This window comes from Phyllostomus discolor, chromosome 6 (assembly GCF_004126475.2).
Source record: "Phyllostomus discolor isolate MPI-MPIP mPhyDis1 chromosome 6, mPhyDis1.pri.v3, whole genome shotgun sequence".
NCBI lineage: Eukaryota > Metazoa > Chordata > Mammalia > Chiroptera > Phyllostomidae > Phyllostomus > Phyllostomus discolor.
Genome location: NC_040908.2, coordinates 28,808,629 through 28,830,462, shown reverse-complemented (window position 1 = coordinate 28,830,462; position 21,834 = coordinate 28,808,629). Strand labels below are relative to the sequence as shown.

The 21,834-nt window shown below is 52.5% G+C and overlaps 1 protein-coding gene across 1 annotated transcript; it reads right to left on the bottom strand.

The window, feature by feature from the left end:
- Positions 1-3,292: 3,292 nt before the first annotated feature.
- TMEM247 (transmembrane protein 247) lies at positions 3,293-7,911 on the bottom strand. The gene is made up of 3 exons (XM_028514563.2): positions 7,751-7,911; positions 6,687-7,016; positions 3,293-3,475 (listed from the first exon to the last, which is right to left on the bottom strand). Exons 1-3 carry the CDS (start codon positions 7,865-7,867, stop codon positions 3,293-3,295), a joined length of 630 nt encoding a protein of 209 aa, XP_028370364.1. The 5' UTR covers positions 7,868-7,911.
- Between the last annotated feature and the right edge of the window lie 13,923 nt (positions 7,912-21,834).

Below are 21,834 nucleotides of genomic sequence, written 5' to 3'. Positions count from 1 at the left end.
TCTGGGGAGGGGTGTGGGAGCCAGGCCTGAAAAAAGCAGGGTATGCTAGGCACAGTCGTTTATTCAATATCCACCTCTCCTTCCTCCATACTGTCAGAATCCCAGTTTTGTTCAATAATGCGACAACATCCAGACAAAACAGACAAACAAATAAACAAACAGAAAAAAAACCCTTACCACTTAAGATGCCCTGCAGCTAGCAGCAGTCACATGACCAGTCTGGGCAATGAGATGTAAGCAGAAATCTCTAGGTGAGTCTTTCTGAAAAGCTGTTACAAGGTGGCTCCTCTCTGTATGCCCCCTCCCCATCCCACCCCTTCTGAGTTGGAATTGTGGACCTGATGCCTGGAGCTGCAGCAGCCATCTTGAGATCATGAGGCTGAAAGCCATGGAGTAAGGAGGATAAAAGCTGTGTGCTAAGGATAGTGGAGCAAAAAGAAGCCTGAGTTTTCCATGACTTCCTAGAACAGTTTCATCAGTCATGGACTGCCTTACCTGGGACTTACTAGTATGTGAGGGTCATAAACCTTTATTTTGTGAAGCCACTGTGGCTAGGTTTCTTTTACAGTGAATGCAACTGTCACACACAGGACCTTAGGAAGAATGTTCCTGAACTGGAAATGGGAAGAAAAGCTCAAGGCAAGAACATGGTCCCTTGAGAGAGAGGGGAAGGGGGCGTCCCCCCATCGTTGGGGTGGTCACTATCTCACTCTACAGTTTTCAGGGGTTTTCTATTTCCCAAGGGACTGAGTTCATAATTCCTCAGACCAATGTTTAGGACTATAAAATTGGGCTCCAAATTAATTTTCCAGGCCTGTTACACTTAGTTTACACCATTCACTGGAGCAACCACGAGCCTTCCCTTCCTCCTGAATACAGGCAGCATACACATTCCTGATCTCAGTTCATGTGAGTTCTCCCACCTCTTTTCCGCCTGTCCCGAGCTCACCCACCCTCATGGACCACACTTTTGAGAAGACATCCCACCATCCTGGGCTCCAGGGACCTCTCTTCTTGGATCTCCTTCACCACTGACTGATAGCACCTTTACGTTTTCACATGCCATGGCCTCACGTCCCCAGCAAGGCTGTGAGATCCACTAAGTGAGGGTCCTGGGAGCACAGTTGGGTAGAGAGATCATGTACTTGGGAGTCAGACTTGAGAGCTAGGATGGTCTTGGGCACATCACCTAACCCCTCTGAGCCTGCCTACCTCCCAGGGCTCTGGTGAAGACACCTTCTCCGCAAAGCATTTAGTGACGTGCCTGCCACACTGGAGGGGCTCAAGAAGTGTTTGTGTGTTGACTAGTAGTCTGCTTGGTGAATCCTCAGCTGTGCCTTTTCCCAATCTTTGCTTCTCTCTGCACCTTTGTCTCTCTCCCTTCCGGTTTTCTGCTTTGCACGTGAACTGGGAGATCTGTACCATTTGGAGCTGTTCTTATCTTCCCAGAAGAAAGATCCTGGCTGCTGGCTGTTTAGTCACGGCGGGAGATCACAGTAGGAGGCACAGAGGGGAGATTTCACTCCCATTGCTAAGGGGTGAGCTGAGGCGCTAACTGTTCAAGAGCGTTAACTAAGGCTTTCTCTGAAGATTTGTAAGGAAAACGAATGTATTAAAGCCCAGTTTTACCTGGCAACAGGCGATGGACCAAATGACCGTATAGCACTTGGTATTTTTTACAAACTCCCAATTCCGTCTGTGATAACAAGGTGAACATCCGTTTTGTTTTGTTTTTAAACATTGATATCCTGGTCTCCTTCTTTTGCCTCAAGCCCACCCCAGAAACCCAGATCAAATAAAATGGTCGTGAGCAGCGACCCACAGTGAAAACCATATCACTGAGCATTTAATGAGAAATGATGGCTTTATTATTTCCAAGTAACCCTTCGCACGCAGCTATAAATAGCACTTGGTGTGTTCTACGAATGGGGGTGGTCGTACTGCATTGAGTGGGAGATGAGGGCTCACCACAGACTTAGCTGGCAGGTAATACGTTCTGACATTGCATCCCGGGGAGGCCGTCTTTTTTCATTGTCTTTTTCCCTCAGCATCATCACTTAGAGCCCCAGACAGAAACTTACCCTTTTGTCCCTCTTGAGGCAGAGCGCTGCGCCTGGGAAGGAGAGGGCTTCCTAAAAACTTGACTGATCATGCAGCTGTCCAGCCTCATCCGGTTTTCGGCCTTATCCCTGCAGGCTCCTGTACCTTGGCCGGGGCCAGCCGTGCTCCTAGGCGGGGCTGCTGGGGTCAGTGCAGCTGCCAGCGGGCTAAGGGTGTGTGTGATGGAGACGGGGTGGGGTAGGAGCTGGTCATGGGGGAGTTGAAATACTTTTCCTTGTTCCATGTGCACCTGGCAGCTTCATTTAAAAAAAAAGTATTTATTTTTAGAGAGAGGGGAAGAGAGGGAGAGGGGGAGCGAAATATTGATGTGTGAAACATCAGTCAGTTGCCTCTAGCACGCCCCCAGCTGGGGACCGGGCTGCAATGCGGGCATGTGCCCCACCGAGAATTCAACCTGCGACCACTTGGTGTGTGGGACTACACCAAGCCCACTGAGCCACACCGGCCAGGGCTGCAGCTCCATTTTGTGCCTCTCGTGAGCCCTCTAGTGTTTAAAGTCTGTTCTTTAGGTCATGGTTGTCCATGTACTTGGGGTGGGGTGAGGGAGGTGCGTACAACTCTGTTGTGGACAACTGTATATTTACTGTGTTGTCTCTCTCTTTCTCTTTCTCTCTCTCTCTCTGTCTCTCTCTCTCTCTCTGTCTCTCTCTCGTCTGTGTGATTTGAGGGTTGTGTGGCCTCTTTTATTTCTCCTCCCCCTTTTCTACTACAGCAGCCTTGCTGATTTGCCTCAGGCCCAATCAGGTGTTCAGTTCCTCCTTCCCAGCGCCTCCAGGAGGATGCCCAGATTTTGCTGCTTGGCCTCACCCAGGCATGCACTGCCCAGGGACACCCTTTGCCGGTCAAATTCTGACGGGCTTGTCCAGGGCTCCCCGAGCTTCAGCATTTCTCTCTTTGAACTGTGTATGGCCCAAGGGTGGCTCCAACCCTGTGTCACTAACTGGATAAAGTGCTGCTCAGGCCCAGCCACTGGTGTCACTCACACTAGGGTGTAAAAGGCTGATAGCCAGCTGTTTCTAACATCAAGTTCTGATTGCGGGGAGGCACCACGTTAGGGGAGGAGGTGCCAGGGAGCGAGGAGACAGGGTAGCTCAGGCCATCGTGGGTCAGGTCCAAATAACACTCTAGCATGGAGGTCCCCCAGCGACAGAGAGAACAAAGACACTTAGACCTATGACCATAAAGTTTTAATCAAACAAAGCAAAATGGCTGCGATGCAGAACAGGTAGTGCTTGGAGAAGAGAAAGAAGATCATCTCCTTGGTGACATAGATTATGTGTATAAAGATGAAGCAGTACAGGAACAGGGCAAACTGGTTCTGGGGGTGCAGGAGGTCCTGGAGGCCTCCCGAGAACTGTGGGGGAGAGAAGAGAGTGGAGCTGGCAAAACCAGGGCATGGGCACCAGGCAGAGCTGTGCTGCAATCTGCTTTTTTTTTTTTTAATAAAGATTTTTATTTATTTGTTTTTAGAGAGAGAGGGAGGAAGAGAATTATCAATGTGCGGCTGCCTCTTGGGTGCCCCTCACCAGAGACCTGGCCAGCAACCCAGGCACGTGTCCTGACTGGGAATTGAACCATTGACCCTTTGGTTTGCAGGCTGGCACTCAGTCCACTGAGCCACACCAGCCAGGGCTGCAATCTGCTCTTGTGTCTTCCTGAACATGACCCCTGGCCGGTCATCTTCCTTACCTAAGGGAGGGGTAATGGTGCTCACCTCACAAGATCATGAGGAGGGAGAGGCAAGAAATCAGAAATTCCGAGCGAAGACTCTGGCACGGAGAGGGCACTCGTGGGCGTTTACTTCTCGAGTCTGCTCCTGTCCCCGACTCGGCTTCCCCTCTCTGCTCCCCCTGCTTCCGAGCCACACAGGCAGGCAGTCTTGTCTGTCCCTGCGGTCCTGGAGCTGGAGGCCAGGCCTTGGCGTGCTCTTCGGTGGTTTGCCCTGACACTTAGCGCCTGTTTTCTGGACAGTAGCCCCATGAGAGAGTGTCCCCTGGGCATTGTCTCGGTCCTGGTCCCTGTCACATGAGGTCAGTTTGTGGTCCTTCAGCTCAGGTTTGGGCTCTCCTGAGGACAGGTGGGAGGAATCTGATTGGCTGATGGCGGGACCTCCCTAAACCCTCAGAGTCTTGGCCATGGGGGGGTGGCGCGTCTTGGGTTGCCTGGCTGACTCTGCCTGTGTGTTGTTCTTTTCCACAACCTGAGTAACTGAGGCTTGACAGAGCCCATTCTGACTGTAGGAAGCATCGACTTGTAAGTAAGGCAAAAGCTGGTAAGATGCCATCCATGCTTTCTTCTTTAAAATATCTCCTAAAATCATGCCACATTTTTTTTGTGAGCAGGCCGATGGCAGGGACTGTGAGTCCCTAAACTAGCTGGAAACATGCTCACAGAGGTGTTTTTTCAATACAATGAAATGTATCTACCCACGCACCCACCCAGAAAAGCAGAGAGTGGAGAGAAGTTTAAACAGCAAGTCAGCTCCCCAGCCTTCAGCCAAACACTTGCGAACTATCACTGGAGACTGGGGTTTTGGACACAGCCTTGTGGAGATTGCTCCATAAAACTCCAGGGCAGCCAAGTCAAAGTGAGGCGGAAGAGATGACTCCAGCGGTGCCAACTCCAGAATGAATGGCAGGGAAGTGGGGACCAGAGGGCGAGTCCTGGTGCGCTGGTGCGGTGGGGGTGCCGGGCAGACCTCCTGTTTCTCTGCAGCCTCCCGGCAGCCCTGGGCCCAGGGACTTGCCTTCCTGCCCCCTTCTGTCATCTGCATGTGTTTTCAGTCTGAAGTGCTGGTGGGTGCTGTGTGTGATTTTAATAACAGAACATGCATTTGTGAAACCTTTTAGACTTTGAAAAACACTTTCAATGGCCTGACTTCCGAATAGACGACAGAAAGCAGAGAGCACGCTACAGCAAGGGCCTCCACCTCATCCAGCAAGGCGGGACGTGTTCACACTAAAAAGTGAAAATGAGTCTGGCGAGGAAGAGACGCCGGCCAGAGGCACAGCACCACGGACACCTGCTGTCTGCCGTGTGGGGCTTCGACCTGAACAGGTGTCACCTGGGGATCCTGAGGGTAAAGCCACCCGTTTGAAAATGGAACTTATTTGTGATGTGTCAAAAATATCAAGAAATGGGCCAGAATCTTAGAGACAGGCAAATCTTCTCTAGATTTTTAAAAAGAGGGAGAGAGAGAGAGAGAGAGAAAAAAAAAAGATGGATTCTAGAAATCCCTGTTCAATTAACTTGACTTGGCTCAGCAAAATCATTTAGTGCGTAATTAAGGAGGTATTTTGTGAGCAAGAAAAAAAATAATTGCTAAGCAGCCAGCGTCTGTTTGCTGAGAGCAAATCATGCAAAACCAACCCCATTTTCTTACAAAAATACTGACCAGTCCACTGGGGAAATGCCATAGGTAGTAAAATATGTTAATGCTGGGAAGCCATCTGACAGTGTGTCTCGGGGTAGTTTTTTGGACAAAGCAGAGAAATGTGAGCTGGCTGAAATGCAGCACGAGGGCGGTGATTAACAGCACACGGCTAACCTGTAGGGAGATCTTTTAACGGTATTTCCTTTAGGTCATATCCTCCTCAGCAGTTACAGCAATGACTTGGACAAAGACAGAAGGCCAATTTCTCAGAACTGAGGATGACTCAGAGCTGGGAAGCATAGCTCATACATTATATTTCAATAAAATTGAAAAATGATGAACACGAGTTGTTGCATTTGGGTCAAGAAGGGAGTCACATGAGTGCATAAAAATGACAATAGCTAACATTTATCGCGTGCTCGCCTAGTGTGCCAGGCCCACTGCGGAGTGCCTTGCACGCGTTCTCTCGTCCAGTCCTCGTGGTGACCCTACGGGACAGGCACCGCCTGCTGGGGGAGCAAGCCCAGGCTCTGAAACTTGCTCAGTGTCGTGCAGTTTCTGTGTGGTAGAGCCAGGATTTTAACCCCCAGCTGTCTGACTTTAAAGCCCAGAGGACATTGCTTTAAATAATAACCTCTTTCATTATTTAGGCTAATGGTGACCCAGTTATAGTGCTGAGCGCTTCACATCCCATTTAATCGTCCCCTCTTAGTACAGAGTAGGGGAGAATGGTCCACTTCTTGCTACAAAGATGTCTAAGTTTTAGTTGACAACAAGGCAGAGCAATGCAACAGAGCAAATGCAGCCCTGAACAGGGGAGGGGATGGTTTTATCAAAATCCACTGGCCAGACTGCAGCAGGGGTGCCGGGTCAAGCCCAAGGACACATCTCTTAGAAGAGATGCAGAGAGGAATGGAGAAGGGTGGAAATCCAGTCCTAGAGAAAACGTTGAAGACTTTTCCCTGAGAAGGAAAGCCAGGGGCTGGTAGGTGGACGATGTGGAGCCCTTCCCAGGCAGGGTCAAGTCCCAGCTCAGCATGGGAGCTCTGAGGCAGTGAGCGCCAGCTCTGGACCAGGGCGGGGTGCAGCAGTGAGGCAGGTAGGGTGGGCTTCAGAGACGGAGGCCCCCTTTGCCCCTGGCCCTCAGCCCTCTGGGGGACCCATGGAGCTCCCCTGCTTCCCTGTCACCTACCAGACGGGGTGCCGCCTGCTGCCGCAGCTGCTCCATCACCTCCTCGTGCTGCCGCTGGCGCTCACTCTCCTGGTGCAGGTACTGCAGCCGCGTGAGCTCAAACTCCATGCGCACTTTCTCCAGCTCCATCTCAGCACTGCGCTCAATTCCTCGGGTCCCCAGGGCCAGGGGCTTCTCTGTGAGTTCAGGCCCGTCGCCCGCCTGGCCCTTGGTGGTGGGGCCAGCCTTGGGGGATGGCAACTTAGGTGGCCCTGAGCAGCCTCTGTCGTCACAAATTTCCATCTCCTCCAGGTAGTCATAGGAAGAGTCTGGCTTAGGGGGCTCTGCCTCCTGAGGCAGGGAGGGGGAGGTTGAGGGGCAGCCAGCAGTCAGTGTGGGGGCTGCCCCCACTCCCACCCCAGGGCACTGCCAGAGCCCCGGCCGCAGTGGGCCGCAGTGGGCTGCAGTGTTTGAACCAGTGTTTGCTGTGAGCTATAGAGACCTGGGCTGAGCTCTAATTAGCAAAGCACTTACAGGAACTGAGTCAAGAAGGAGAGGGTGAGCTGCCACACAGGAGTGAAACCCCAAGGTGAGAGAGGAGGTGCTAGGGAGTTGAGGCAGCAGGCTCTCTTTCCAGCGATTTTCAAATCACCCAAATCACCGTGGAGGTAACTTCCCTAGCCCCGACTCCATCTAACTTTGAAAAGACCTAGGCACCCCGCTGTCCCGGGAGCTACAGTGGGAGGAAGACACCTAGGGTCTGTGCTGAGAGAGCCTAAAGCTATGGGGACCAGCGGAGGGCTGTGGGGCAGCTGGGTGCCATCCGCAGATGGAGGAAAGGGCCCCGCACAGGGAGGTGGATGGGAGAGACCCAAGTCAGCGCCAAGTGGCCTCACGACCTTGCAAAGGGCCCTGACCCCTGGTTGCAGCTGGGTGCCAGTGTGGGGATGGGGTGCACAGCACCCCTCTTCTTCTCGGCAATTGGGACCTCACGGCACTCGGCCCCTGTCCCACGTCCCCACAGCACTTTCCCTCCCACGAGGGGACAGGCTGGGGCGGTGAGATGAGGCTCCCACCCCCCTTACCAAAGCAGCCCTCGACTTCCCTTCAGACATGGGGTCATCGGGCGCCATCTTGGGGATGGCTGGGCAGCTTTCTCCCGCCCCCCGGGCTTCCATCGTCTCCCTGTCCTCTGATGTCATCCTGAAAACCACGATGATGCTGCCCACTGGGGCCGAGGGACATCTCTTGAGGCACTAACATTTGGTCTCACCAGATTCCACCATCACAATCCCCTGTCCTCACAATAACCCGCATTCTACCAGTTGCTAGGGCCCCTTTGGCAGAGGTTGTGATGCCTCCCAGGTGCCATTGTTAACTGCAGGAGGGGCCCTTGCTGCCCCTAAAGGCTGCTTTGAAGACTAGAATTCCACCACTTGAAATCTAGAACCCCATCCTTTGAAATCTACTCCCTTGGGGTCCTCTTTTAGATGCAAACTGAATGCAGATGACTTACGATGAGTCCCACAAACCCTGTTATGGGCTGAATTGTGTCCTCTCCACCCCCAATTCACATAATGAAGTTTTAACCCCCCAGTACCTTAGACCCTCTCTGGAGATGGAGTCTTTACAGAGGTGAAGAAGTTAAAATAAGGTCATCAGGGTGGGTTCTAACCCAGTCCAACTGATGTTCTTACAAGAAGAGGAAATTCGGACGCAGACATGCCCAGAAGGAAGGTGACATGAAGAGAAGGGAGAAGAGGGCCATCTATAAATCAAGGAGAGAGGCTTTGTATGAGCCAGGGCTCTCCAGGGAAACCGAACAGCAGGACAGTGTGTGTGTGTGTGTGTGTGTGTGTGTGTGTGTTATTCACATGCTTTGTTAGAAGGCTCACGTGACTCTGGAGGCTGAGAAGTGGCACCACCCGCCCTCTACAAGTGCAGACCCCGGAGAGCCAGCCTGGGCCCAACGGCCCAATGGCCAGGAGGGCTGCTGGGACAGGTCTCAGTCCACGGCCAGGAACAGACCGATATTTGGCTCAAGCAGCCGGGCCAACGGAACCAGTTCAGCTTTCCTCCACCTTTTTTCCTATGTGGGCCCTCGAAGAGTCAGGTGATGGCCATTCGCACTGTGCAGGGCCGGCCCCTTCACTCAGCCCGCCAATTCCAGGGCCAGTCTCCCCCAGAAACCCCCTCCCTGGCACACCCAGACATGGTGCTCGACCGCACGTTTGGACAGCCCGTGGCTCAGTCCAGTGGGTCATGAACCGAGACAGACCCAGAACAGACCCCTCCCTCCCAGCCCTCAGAAGGAACCAACCCAGCTGACACCTAGATTTCAGACTTCCAGCCTCCAGAACTTGAGAAAATACGTTCTGTTGTTTAAGCCGCCCAGTCTGTGGTACTTGGTTACAGCAGCCCCAGCATACTAATACAGCCCCCATTATTCACAGAGTGGATTGAGGGGGGCCAGCAAAGAGATTGGCGGGGGGGCTGGGGAATACACTTCGCTGTCTTCAGTTTTGTGAAAATGACCTCAAACATTTTTGGTAGTTGGAGGCAGGGCTGTATTATGGAAAGAGAAAGGGCTGCGTTTGAACTCTCACTTGGCTACTCTCTCTAGCTGTCTACTTATTTGTAGAGGGGTTAAGGACTTAGCTACTCCCCTGCATTATAGCACTGGTGTAAAAATAAGATGCATGTTTGCCCACTACCTGCCTAGACAGGGACTAGGTAAATGGCAACCATCATATCATTACTAGAAGGGGCGGGCTTGCGCTGGAGAGAAAAAAGGGCTCAAGACGTGGCTTCTGGCAAACCTCTAACTGGACCTGCCTTCCCTCTCCCAGCACGTGGTAGTGACCATGGGGACCCCCCCACAGCTGCTGTGTGAGCTGCCCATCCTGCCTGAAGCGCCAGGAGTTGTCAGATAGATACAGGATGCCCTTGGATAAACACTTCTTAGTACTGAGACATTCTAAAAATCACATGGGACACTCTTACACAAAAATTTTTCATCATTTACCTAAAATTCGAATGTAATTGGGGATCCTGTATGTTCACTCACTAAATCTGGCCGTTCTAGCCTGCTCATAGAAACAAAGAAATAACGAGCTGCCATCTGAGTCACCAAGTAGAGAAATGTACTGTAAGTGCTGTGGGCGGTTATTCAGCCGTATGCCAGACGACCACAAAGCCTCAGTGGCGTACAGCAACACACACTTCTTTAGCTCGGGCTCTGAGAGCTGGCTGATCTTGGCTGGGCTCACCCAGGAGGCTTGGCCAAGGCGGCCTTGTCCCACACGTCCCTTGCCCTCTTTTGGGGAACACTGGGCTAACCTGGGCACGCTCTTTTGGTTGCATTGGAAACAGCACAAGAGGTCTTGGAACTGGCACGCCATCCCTTTTGGCCAATAATATAACATGTTTTTATGGCCAAATCCAAAGTCAAAGGATGGTGAAATGTAATGTGCTCTGTTCCCTTAGTGGGAGGAACTGCAAAGACCTAGGACAAAAATTGTAGCTGTGAGACAGAATGAAGAGTTGGGGCCCAAAAGGCAATCTGCTGTCATGGTTGAGAACACCGGTGCCGGTGCTGATATGGCGGTAGCAGCAGGGAAAGTCTGTGGGATGAGGTGATGTACGCAGTGGGGATGTGACCCACCCCACTATGCTTTCGACGTTGTTTCTGTAGGTACTGACTCTGACTCTTATGTAGCTTGTAGATGAACAGCATGTTTGCATAAGAAGTCTAGGAACGAACTTCAAAAGATACAGACTCCAACCTTCAGGCATTTCAGCTCCAGGAGACTTGCTGACCTTCAACCCTATAACAAGGATGACACACACCAGACCATCGCTTGACCAGTGTCAAGGTCCTCATCAGAATGGACTGCGCCGGTCTGCACGTACAGAACTTTCCAAACCCTTTCCTTGATCTCTTTGTTCTGTTCCCCTCTCCCTCCTTACGAAAACCTCTGCCTCCACTGAGAGGTAGAGATGGGCTTTGGGCCAAGAGCCCCCCATCTTCCCGGGTGGTCGGCACTTGAACAGACCATCTCTCCTTACACCAGCACCTGTCTCTTGAGTACTGGCTTTTGAAGCAGCTGGCAGCCAGGCCTGCGTTTGGTATCAGTGACATGAGGGTGAGGAAGATTTGGGCAAGAGGGAAGAACCAATGTGTCACAGAGTCTCAACTGATCATTGTTATCCATTTGCCTCTCCAACTCTGCTCTCCGCCCTTCTCCACTCTGCCCTTTCCCTAGGAGGTGGGCCTCCACGAAACTGCATTAGTTCGTTAAGCAAAGCAATGTGCTCTAATGCAAAATGGAGTTTAGGATTCTCATTTCCCCTGCTCCAGGGTGGAACACTAGCACACCTGCTCTTTAGGGGGCCCTGCAGGAAGCTGGGAAGGCAGGTCTCATAAGCCTTGGGTTGGTTTGGCCCTCGTGGCAGTACGGAAAAAGTCCCCCTCCCCCCTTGAGCCCACAGGAAGGGACCTTGTGGTAAGGCCACATGAGAGAACCATGGAGATAGGGCAGGGACTTGGGTGCCTGAGGACTGTGCTGGATTCGGCAGCTGGGGCTGGTGTGCTTTCAAAAGCTTTGCCATTGTTGCCCCTTGGCTGGTGGTGGTGCTGCTGCTGCTCCGTATCCTCTCACTTCCCACCAACATAATCTTCCCAACATTTCCCTGCCTCATAGCTTCAGGGTATGGGGGATTTCTGCTTCCTCCCAATTTCGGCTTCCTTGTAACTTCAGCTTCCTGGCCCTGACCACTTGGCTACTCTCTGTGCATTCTGGGTTGTGTTTGTTCTAACTCTCTGTTTCCCAGTAGACTTTTCCAAGGGCAAGAATCAGAGCAACCTGGTTTCCCTCTGTTTGGGAAACCTTTCGTTCTAGCCACAGGGCAACAACCCACTGGGAAGGTGTCCAGAGTGGTCAGCTGGCTGTGGGGAAGAAGAAAGGTGGGGAAGGCAGGCACCCATGGTGCAGTGCGCAGCAGCCTGGGCTTGTCCAGGGCAGGAGCTGCGTGTGGGGTCAGTCTCCCTTCGCAGGGGCGTGGTGTGCAGCAGGCCCCATGGTGAAGGCGGTGGGCACATTCACAGAGCAACATGTCAACTGCAGATCTGGCAAATAACCACAGGAGAGACTTGTCCATTAGTACAGCACTCACACACTTCCACGCACATGGTCTCATCTGATCCCCAGAATGTGTGTGTGAGGCACTTCGGAGCAGGTACAATGATCACTGTCTGGTAAGCTGGGACCTGAGTCATTCAGAGGGCTGGAGCAATGGGTGTCTGGGTGCCAAGGGCGTTAACAGCTGACCCAGGACCAGAATGCAGCTTTTCCGTCCCTTTGCCTGGTTTGAAAAAAAGGCTAGAGCCTGAAGGTGGTTTTGGGGGCTCCAACTCTACGAGGTGAGATGATTTCTTACCTCAAAAAAAGAAAGAAGGAGGGATGTACACAGATGTTTCTTATGACACTGCTTACAATAGCACCAGACTGGAAAAAATGGAGCTCCCTGCCTGAAGGGATCTGATTAAATAATTAGTGTCGTATCCATACTGAGAAAAGTGTGCAGAGGGCAGGGGGAGGAGGAAGAGGGTACAAGGAGGACAAATGGTAATGGGAAAGAATACAATAAAAAAGAAAAATGTGCAGATTTGAAAAAGAATAAGCGTAAAGAAAAAATCCAAATAGCAAATATGGAGTGTTCTCCAAAATATAATACTCAGCGGAAAAGCAAAAACAGTGCTCCCACTTGTATTAAAATATGAAATGATGCCTAGAGCGCGCCTGGGAAGACGCATAAGAACGGTTCATAACGCCTGTTGGCTGTCTCTGGGTGGGAGGGCTGTGGGGTTGGGGGTTCAGGTGGGAGGGGGACATTCTTAACTGTGTAGTATTTTGTACCTTTTAACTAAAAAAAACAATGTGCATATATTACATTTTCAATTACAGTTTTAGAAAGGAATCTGGAAGAGAAAGCTTCACTCAGTGTGGGTGGAGGAGGTTCAGGATGTATAACTCATGCTAGTGAGGGCAGCAGGCATCTCTGAGCCACTGAGCCACATCCAGCCTACACCTCAGCTCCCCGCCGTGGGCCCCCTGCCCGTCTAGGGTAGTCTGTAATCCCAGGCGGACGGATGGACGTCTCACTGCTGAAATGTCCTCTTCCTTCCCTGGCTGCCCCAACTACAGACGGCTGTAGCCTGGGGACACACCAGCTCAGATGTGCTGGAGCAATTAGAAGGTTATAACAGGAACACTAATAATAGCTTGCATTTATTGGGCACTAACCTTGTTGCAGGCACTGGTAATTTTTCATGGATTATTTTATGGAATTTTCAGAGGCTCCATACGAGTGAAGTACTATCATTATCTCTGTCATTACAGGAGTGGGAACTGAGTTTCCCAGAGGCAAGCTCACCTGGCCACAATGACAGTTAGGAGCAGGTGCAGCCAAGACCGAAGCACCAAAGTCCCCGTATCAGATCCCTTCCTGCTTGAATACTGAGAGTGTTTCTGTTGTCCTGACTGAACTCTGGCTGATGTGGGGCTGCTGGAGAGGAGGGGGGCTCTAGATGCTCGGAGGGTTTGTCAGGGAAATCTCACTGAGAAGGGAGCAGGGAGTTGCTCTAGGAGCCCCCCCCCCCAACCCCGACAATGAACATTTACAGGGGCATATGTGAAGGCATGTGCATGAGCCATGCGCATGTGTATAAAGGCATGTGCATGAGCGTGGTATCAGTTGGGGCCCAATTACGAGACAGAAACTACACAGTCATTCCAACAGGGAAGGTAGACGCTAAATGATTTTTAATTACTAATAGGAAGTGGCTACTTGGGGGTCATGAGAACTCTAAATAATAGGGAAAGGAATACATTTGGGAGAGGTGTTCCTCTGAGGCTAAAATCCAGATCTCATGGGGAGGGTGTGGCTGAGCCTCTGGATAGTGTAAAAGCTCACTGAGGTCAAGTCAAAGTTAAGCAGGTCAAAGCTGGCAAGCAGGACACTACGCACTGAGGTGGCAACACAACTGACCAGGAAGCTGCCCCTAAGGTGCCCTCCCATTCACCGTGGGAGGAGAATGCCGCTAGGTGTGCTGATCAAACATTGCATCATTGAGGGAGCAAGGGAAAAAAAACAACAAACAAAAATGGTGAGCCAGAACCAGAGGCTCCCTTTCTCCTGCGCTGTCTCTCCAGCGCCCTCTACTGACAAAGTTTAACATCGTGGACTGGCAAGAGAAGTGTGTGTAGCTTTCAGCTTGATCAGGAGCAGGGCACTGAGGATGGATTTGCGACTGAGACGCAAGAACTTGATAACTGGCATAACAGGTGCATGCCAGGAATTCAATTTCCTTTCAACACACCTGCCTCAGTGCCCTGGGGGAATGTCCTGCCTTAATAGATGTCACCCAAAACAATATTTCACAAGCCCCTCCCAGGCTCATGACTCCGTGCTAGGCAGGTACTGAGGGAGAACAAAGCATCATCGCGTGCAATCCTTACTTTTGTAGACTATCTAATCTAGCTGGAGAGAGAAGGAATGCTTCCCAATCTTCCCTAAACACACCCCAGCCTGCCTGCCTTGCTGATTTTTTTGCTGGCAGTTTCCTCAGCCCCCAAAACAGTCTTTCCTTGATCACCCCTCCGACCTTCAGGACCCACCCCAGTTACTTCCACCTGTGAAACGGCGTGCTTCTCTCTGGCTGCTTGCTGTTCGAGTGGTGGGTGGTTCGTGGCATCTCTTCCCCAGATCAGAGGCTGGGCCACAGCAGAGCATGCTCCCTGGCTCCCAGCAGGTGCCAGGAAAGGGCCGGGTGAGCCGATGTCCCTGGCCAGGCTGTGGCTCCCTTCTGGCTTGTGGTGTGACACAGGCAGGCAGACCAGGGGGCCAAGGAGCTACACCTTCTGTCTTCACACACCCCAAGCTGGACCAGAGACCCCACTTCCTAAGCACATTCTTTGTTTAATCCCTTTACTGTATTGTGAGTGAATTAGCAGTGGGTGAGTTCCCACCCACCTGGGTGTCAGTCAGAGTCTTGTAAGTTTAACTCTGTTTTGGGAAGTAGGGGGATGGATGTGGGAACTTTGCTAGTTAAAGGAATTTTGTGCATAATCTATAATTTCTATAAACCCAATAGCCATTCACATACTGGGCTTGTGGAAGCAAAGCCCACCTGTGGTGACCTCAGAGAAGCCTGAATACAGGGCCTGGGGCTCCAACCCGGTGGGAGGGCCTGATGGGAGGATTATTCCAATGAAGAGGCTGCTGCCCTGGTTGGTGTAGCTCAGTGGATTGAGCACTGGCCTGCGAGCCAAAGGGTCACTGGTTTGATTCCGAGTGAGGGCACATGCCTGGGTTGCAGGCCAGGTCCCCAGTTGGGGGCATGTGAGGGGCAACCACACAGTGATGTTTCTCTCCCTCTCTTTCTCTTCTCCTCTCTCTAGAAATTAAAATCTTAAAAAAAAAAAAAAAGAACCAATCCTGGACTTCCATCCTTCAGAGCTGGAAGGTGCCTTGGAGACCCGAATTGGGTTAGGCCATGGTAGCTCTCAGTAACAACTTCAGATGAATTTGTCTGGGGGTAGAGGCGTGGCCTAGCAGAATGCAGTGGGAATCGCTGTACACCAGAGATGGGGGTCCTGGGGTTCTGGCCCAAGCTCTGCCACAGCTGAGTCAAGGCCTCAGCAAAGTTGTTGAAAGCCCTCAGGGGTGCAGCTTCTGCGTGTAAAAAGCTGGCGGAGTTACCGCCGCCCAGCGCCGCAGAGGCCTGTGACCGCTGTTTCTACCTTACAGCGGCGGACTCACAGGCTGTGGCGCACGAGCTGCTAGCGCTGCCCTGCTGGGCCTAGTACCTGTGCCTGCGGGTGGTGGGTCACGTGGGGCTCAGCCGGAGGAGGTAATGACACTGACATTTTGCAGGCCCCCCCCCCAAGCCTCTTTGAATGTTTAATATGATACACCTTTTTCACTTCACGTAAGTTTACATAAAGTAGACTTATTCCCATAAAGAACTTTATTCTCCTCATCTTTGTGCTCCTCCATCCTTCCTCCCCCTAAACGTGGGAAGGCTACCACAACTCTGGGAAGCTAGTGTTGGCCAATACTGCCCTCTGGGGGTTCAGCTTGTCCTTACCAGGAGACTTTCAGCCCAAGAGTTTTTCTAGATTCCTGCTGCTGGCCATCAGCGGAATGATCAGGTCACCCAGAAAAGCTGAACCCACAAGGCTCTTGGGAAGGGTTCCAGCCCAAGAGAATGCCGGGTGGCAAGCCCAGTCTGCAGAACTGGTTTGCGGAGGCCTGTGTTCCAGGAAGGAGGTTAAGGTGGGAAGGACTCCATCACCAAAGGAACACCTGGGAACTGAGCCCAGGCGGAATCGCGAGAATGAGGCTGATGGTAGAAGGAGCCATGGTTGAGGCACTGGCATCTGGGACATCCAGGGGAAGCAGCCAGCAGCCCTGCCTGCAGGCAGGTGGCACGGGGCCCCTGGGAACTTCCTCTGGCAGGCAGGAGCCCCGTGGCTGCAGCAGACAGCTGGGTTTGTCCTGAGGTTTGGGGGTAGGACCCCGATTCTTGAAGGGGTGTAGGGCTACAGATCTGGGGCCCCTGCAGAGGAGTGACAGGCAGAAAATTAGGACAGGAGGAGGGGAGGGTCTGGCAGGGAACCAAATTCAGGGCTTAGAAAATAAGGTGAGGGTCGAAGAGTGAGCACTCAGGTCTTAGCACGGGGGTAGCGGGTGGGTACAGTTACCAGGACTGGGGGCCAGGTCAGAGGAGGCCTGGCCCAGGGTCTGACCTGTGTCTGCATGTCTATGCAATCACGCAGGGAACTAGAGGCCTCGGAATAGATGGAAACTCTGGGGTAGGGTGGGGTGGGGTGGGGGTGGGGGAGCGAACCTATGGGAGCCGATTTAGTGCCTATAGCCGTGTGTCAAGGGCTGTCATGTTGAGCCTGGGTTTAACATTTTTTCTTAATTTTAAAAATGTTTTTAAAACATATGATTTAAAAATATGAACGAGAGAGAGAGAAGAATGACATAGATGTGAGAGAGAAACACCGATTCGCTGCTTCCCATGGGCATCCCAACTAGGAATCTAATGTGCAACCTAGGTATGTGCCTGGACTGGGGATTGAACCCCCAATCCTTTGGTGTACAGGGATGATGCTCCAACCAACTGAGCCCCCTGCCAGGGCTGGGTTTGGCTTTTTATAAGATTCCATGTAAGATCTGAGCTTGTTTTTCTTCCCTGCTGCCCCGGGAGGGCCCACTCCCCTCCAGCTGCCAGGCAAGCTCCTCCCTCGGCTTGTGCACCTGCTCTGGGTCTCCGAGTAACACCCCCCACACCCCCCTCCCTCCCCCGTAGGCAAGCACAGCTGCCACTGCGCTGCTCCCCCAGAGGGATCCCACCCACTGAGTCACACCATGTCTGGTGGCTGCTGGTGGCTCAACAGGCCCCTCTTCCCAGGCATATTTGCATTTGGACTGGTGTCAAAGTCTCTACACCCACGTGATGGAATTTTAGGTGCAGAAGCAGAAGGATGGGAGACATGGCTGGGAGTTTAGGGAAAGCATCCCAGCACCCGCCATAGCCCCACAAGACCATGAACACCCATCAGCTTAAAATTCAAGCACTTACAGTGGGACCCTCGTTCAAAACCCACTCGTGGGCCAGGCGATGCTGTCTCTGCTGGCTCAGAGGCTGCTTGCATCGCTGGGAGGATCAGGAACGGGTCACTCTGATGGGGACTGTGTTAGTGCCTGTGCTCTGCCTGCCGTTTATAGGAGTTTTAGATGTGGCTTTGCTTTCAGCTGCCCCTGCGCCCAAAGCTCGTCCTAAGGGATGCACGGGAAAGACAAGTTTCTATGAGCTTCCCAGGTCTTCGTGGGAAGCACTGTGCACCATACCCGCTGCGAGAATCCCCAGGTCACACCAGCAGATTAGAGGCCGGAGAAGTCTGGCAGTGACTGAACCGTACTTTTGTTTAGTGCGGTGTGTCAGCTTCATTTGATCTGGAATCACTTCCCCTGCGTGCCCTGTACTTCTCGCCCTTAGAACTGGTTTCCCACGGAACTCACGGGGAAGCTGTCTAGGCGGTGCTGGGGTCACTATCAGAGGGTGAATCAAGACGAAGCTTTGACCTGCAGAAGCTGCCTGAGTTCCCTGCGGCTTTCAGGGGCTGCCGTGGCAGCCCCACACCATCATCTCCCTGGGCTACCTTGGGTTGCACCCCCAACCTGGGGTTGGAATTAGGGCTGCCAGATTTAGCAGCTAAAGTTACAGGGGACCGGCCAAATTTGAGTTCAGATAAACAACAAATGTTTTAGTATAAGAGTGTCCTGTGCTGTGTGTGATAACCCCGTTTTGAAGACACCTGTGAGGTGTGGGGGAGCCTCTGGGAACAGGCGGGTGAAGACCCAGCTCTACAGAAGAACCGCACTAGGACCTGGCACCAGGGCCTGATGCCACCACGAGCAGCCACGTACAGGGGCTGGAGTGGGGGAAGCCTTGGGGGGCTCTTGTGCATTGCCTCACTCACTTCCCCTCAGGAGTGGTTGTTATTATTACCCTGATTTGTGGTGAAAAAAAAAAAAACAAAAACCCTCCAGCTCAGAGAGGTTAAGTGATTGGCCCAGGTCACACAGCTGTTAAGCAGCGAAGTTGAGATCCAGGTTTCTTTTACTCCGAAGTCCAGCGTTTTACTTCCTCTTGAGCACAGCACTTACTGTCGCACACCCACAGACCAGCCAACGGCCCTGAAGCTGGCCCCCACCTCATCTTCCCGAAGATCCCGAATCCCTTCCCCTCCCCCCTTTTCCTCCTGGCTTCTCAGGATGCCCTTCTGTTCCCAGTGACCGGTGTTCTAGTGACAGTGCCGCTGACCACTACGGAGTGTGAGGGAAGCAGTGAGAGTTTTAGGTTCAACAAGACTTAACTGCACCTTCCCTGCCTGCCCTTCCTGTGTGCTGCTGACCCTCAGTCAGATGTCCCCTTCTCTGTTCCCAGGGACCCTTTCTCCTTTCTTCCCCAAGCAGACTTCCTCTTCTGCGGCCTTGCTGCACACGCTCCGCCCCCCGCGGCACTCCACGTTGGAATGTTACTATTGGCTCGCATGTTTCCACACCTCTGGACTTGGGGCTTCTTTTTATGTAAACTGAGTTTTTTAAAGAGAAATTTTACGGTCATAGAAAAGACTTTAAGCTTCTTTTTTTTTTCTTTTTTCCTCCTGCTCCTCTCTCCCTTCCCCCTCCTCCTCCTTTTTTTAGGACAGGGTCACCTGATTCGTCTCTACCCCACGACCTACTATGACATCAGGCTTGTAGCAGGTGCTCAACTGACGTGCTTGTTGAGTGATGAGAGAGGCAGGGCACGCTGGAAATGATTAGCAAGTACAACAACAAGGAATGCATCTTTGCCGTAGAAAATGAAACTTATTACAGGCATAGCTCATTGAGTGCACTTTGCTTTATTGAGCCTCGCAGATGTTGCGTGTTTCCCAAACAGAAGGCAAGACCCTCCACCAGCAGAAAGATTATGACTCACTTTAGTGTGAGACTCAATTTATTGCTGTGCTCAGGAACGGAACCTGAAATATCTCTGAAGATGCCTATTCTGGCCTCTAAGCATTAAGGATCTTCCCCCCGCCTCCCCCCCCGCCCCCCCACGGTCCTTTTCCTGGTTGCTTGATTTTCAAGTTTGTTCTAGAAGCCTGTGCCCCAGAATCCTCTCCTTGGAAGCAGTACCGCCTTTGTCCACCAGATGGCGGGCGAGGCTAGTAGGAGAGCATCGTGCACTGGTGACCCCTTTTCAAAAAAGATGCAGAAACCTGAAACCTATCAGCTAACCCTATAAATGAGCATGGAAGGTAAGAATTGCCTTTTGAGGTTGATTCTGGGGCTGATCCCTGTGGGAAACGGCCTTAGCAGGCTATGGTGTGGCTGCTCCTCATAAACCCTCTTTGAGTAGTGTTTCTTGAGATGTGTGGAAAACGAACTTAGTAGAAATTCAGACTCTAAATGACTCAGGATAACCTGGGTTGTTTTGTTTGTTTGTTTTGTTTTGTTTTGTTTCACTTGAAGTACATTTGCTTTGAAAATCACTCCCAGTTCCCTGGCCACCTCCCCAGTTGGAAGCTCCCCTCGCTTCCCACCCCTCCTTGCACAAGTCTGCATGCTCGAAGAGGTAAGTACAGACTTTTCAGGCTGGAGCTGACGGGAAAGACGTGATGGTCTGACAAAGTGGCCTGGGGACTTTCCAATGTGATGGGAAGTAGACAAACAGCTCTTTTGCAGGGCCAATGAGGCCTAACCATGTTTTCTCCTTAAAGTCAGCAGTAATTACAACACTATAGCGAGACCAGCTACCTCCTGCCCCCTGCCCCAGGGGCATAGGTGTGACTACGGGAAGGGGGAACATCTTCCAAATCCTGGGCTAAAGCAGATTGTAAGGCTGCAGCCACCTCCAGCGCGAATTTCTTCCTGACCTAAATCCTCCCCTGAAGCTGAGCTGGGCTCCGGGCCAGCGTGTCAGCTGTGGACAAAGGCGCCCTGTTTGGAAGGTCTGGCCACTGTGTCTTCCTACACAGTCCGACAAACGGTGTCGAACTCCCCCAAGCCAATGTGATAACACCGACGTATGCAAAGGTGGCAGTTGCCTCCTCCACACCTCCCAGGAAACCTGAAACACTGCCCCTCGTGTTTCCACCACCCAGGAAGGGGGTGTCGCCATGCCTGGCCCCAGGTCTGGCTGGTCAGGTGGGGGATGCTGTGCTGGGTGCCTCCTTAACCGGGAACTCGCCCTCTTTTTTTCTGGCTGACAGGATTGGCCCATCACTCACTGCTTCTCCCTGGGGCCTTTGGACTGAGAGTGAGTGACATCTCCACCACTCCTCTTGGCCCTGTCTCCCCTCCTCCTCCCAGCACCCTGGGTCTTCTGCCTCTGGGTGGTAGGAGAGGGCTGGCTGGGGTGGAGGCCAGGACTGGTTCTGCTGAAATGACCCGTGGCTGTGTGCACAGGGCGGGGGACCAAGCTGTTAGCATTTCAGGCTCAGTTTCTTCTGCTCCTGTGAAATGGGGATGATAACCTGTGCCCTGTCGAACTTTCCCGCTGTCCAGAGGCCACGTTCACGTAGATGGCATAAGTGGCAAGTGGGGCACACACTCGAAGGGCTCTCTGTGGGCCTGGGAGGGACCTAGCTGTGCGCACACTGTGGGGGAGGGGGCACCAGGTGGGGAATGGGGGGAATGGTGGCACAGTGACAGGAACTTGCAGAATGTTTCCTAGGAATAGCGGGTACCTCATTCTGGGTTGGTCGGAAGCTCTGTGTGTGGTGTGCACACGTGTGTGTGTGCACACGTGCATGTGTGCCCCTAGTGGGGGTATGAACATGGACATTTGGGATGAGGTCCCACTCTGGGGTGTCTAAAGCCTGGCTTACTGCTCTGGGGAACGTCACACATGTATGAGCAAGGATCACAGGTAAAGTAGTGGGAGAGAGATTACAAGGCTGTCCAAGTATGAGAGGGGGTTGGAGACTGAGGGGAGCGGCCCAGTTAGGAGACTGTTGCAAGTTCTGGGCTAGAGAGACTGGTGTGAGAGACCAAGGTGGCACCCAGGGGCAGATCCAAAAGCCATAGTGCAGGGAGAATCAACAGGACTTGACTTAGTGCAGGCCTCACAGACCTGGAGGATGGCGGTGCCGTGGTAGAAATAGGCAAGGACGCAGAGGAGAGGCCTGCCAGGAGGAGGTTCCACTCCAAGGGGGTTTCACCTGAGGCAACTGGGTTCATTCGGCCAAATACAAGCAGGAACAGGTGAGAAGGAGCACAGATGCCCACAGTGGAGAGGACCCCTTCCACAGACTCTCCTCACACTCTAATCTTAGCATTTCAGAGTGTGCTCTTCGCCCTGCTGCTGTTTAACTCAGCCTCTAGCTATGCATCAGTAAGAAACTGGGCTGGCGGCCTGGCTTTCAGATGCGATCTGACCTTGACCTGGGCAGAAAGCTCCCTGGCTGTGGCTGGGCTTCACCTCACCAGTGGCCGGTGATCCTCTCCCCAAGATGCCAGGCCTCGGCTGTTTGTGCTGGATGAGGACGAAGCTTAGCCACATCCAGCGGGCTCTGCCTGGGAGTCAACACCAGGAGATCCGTCT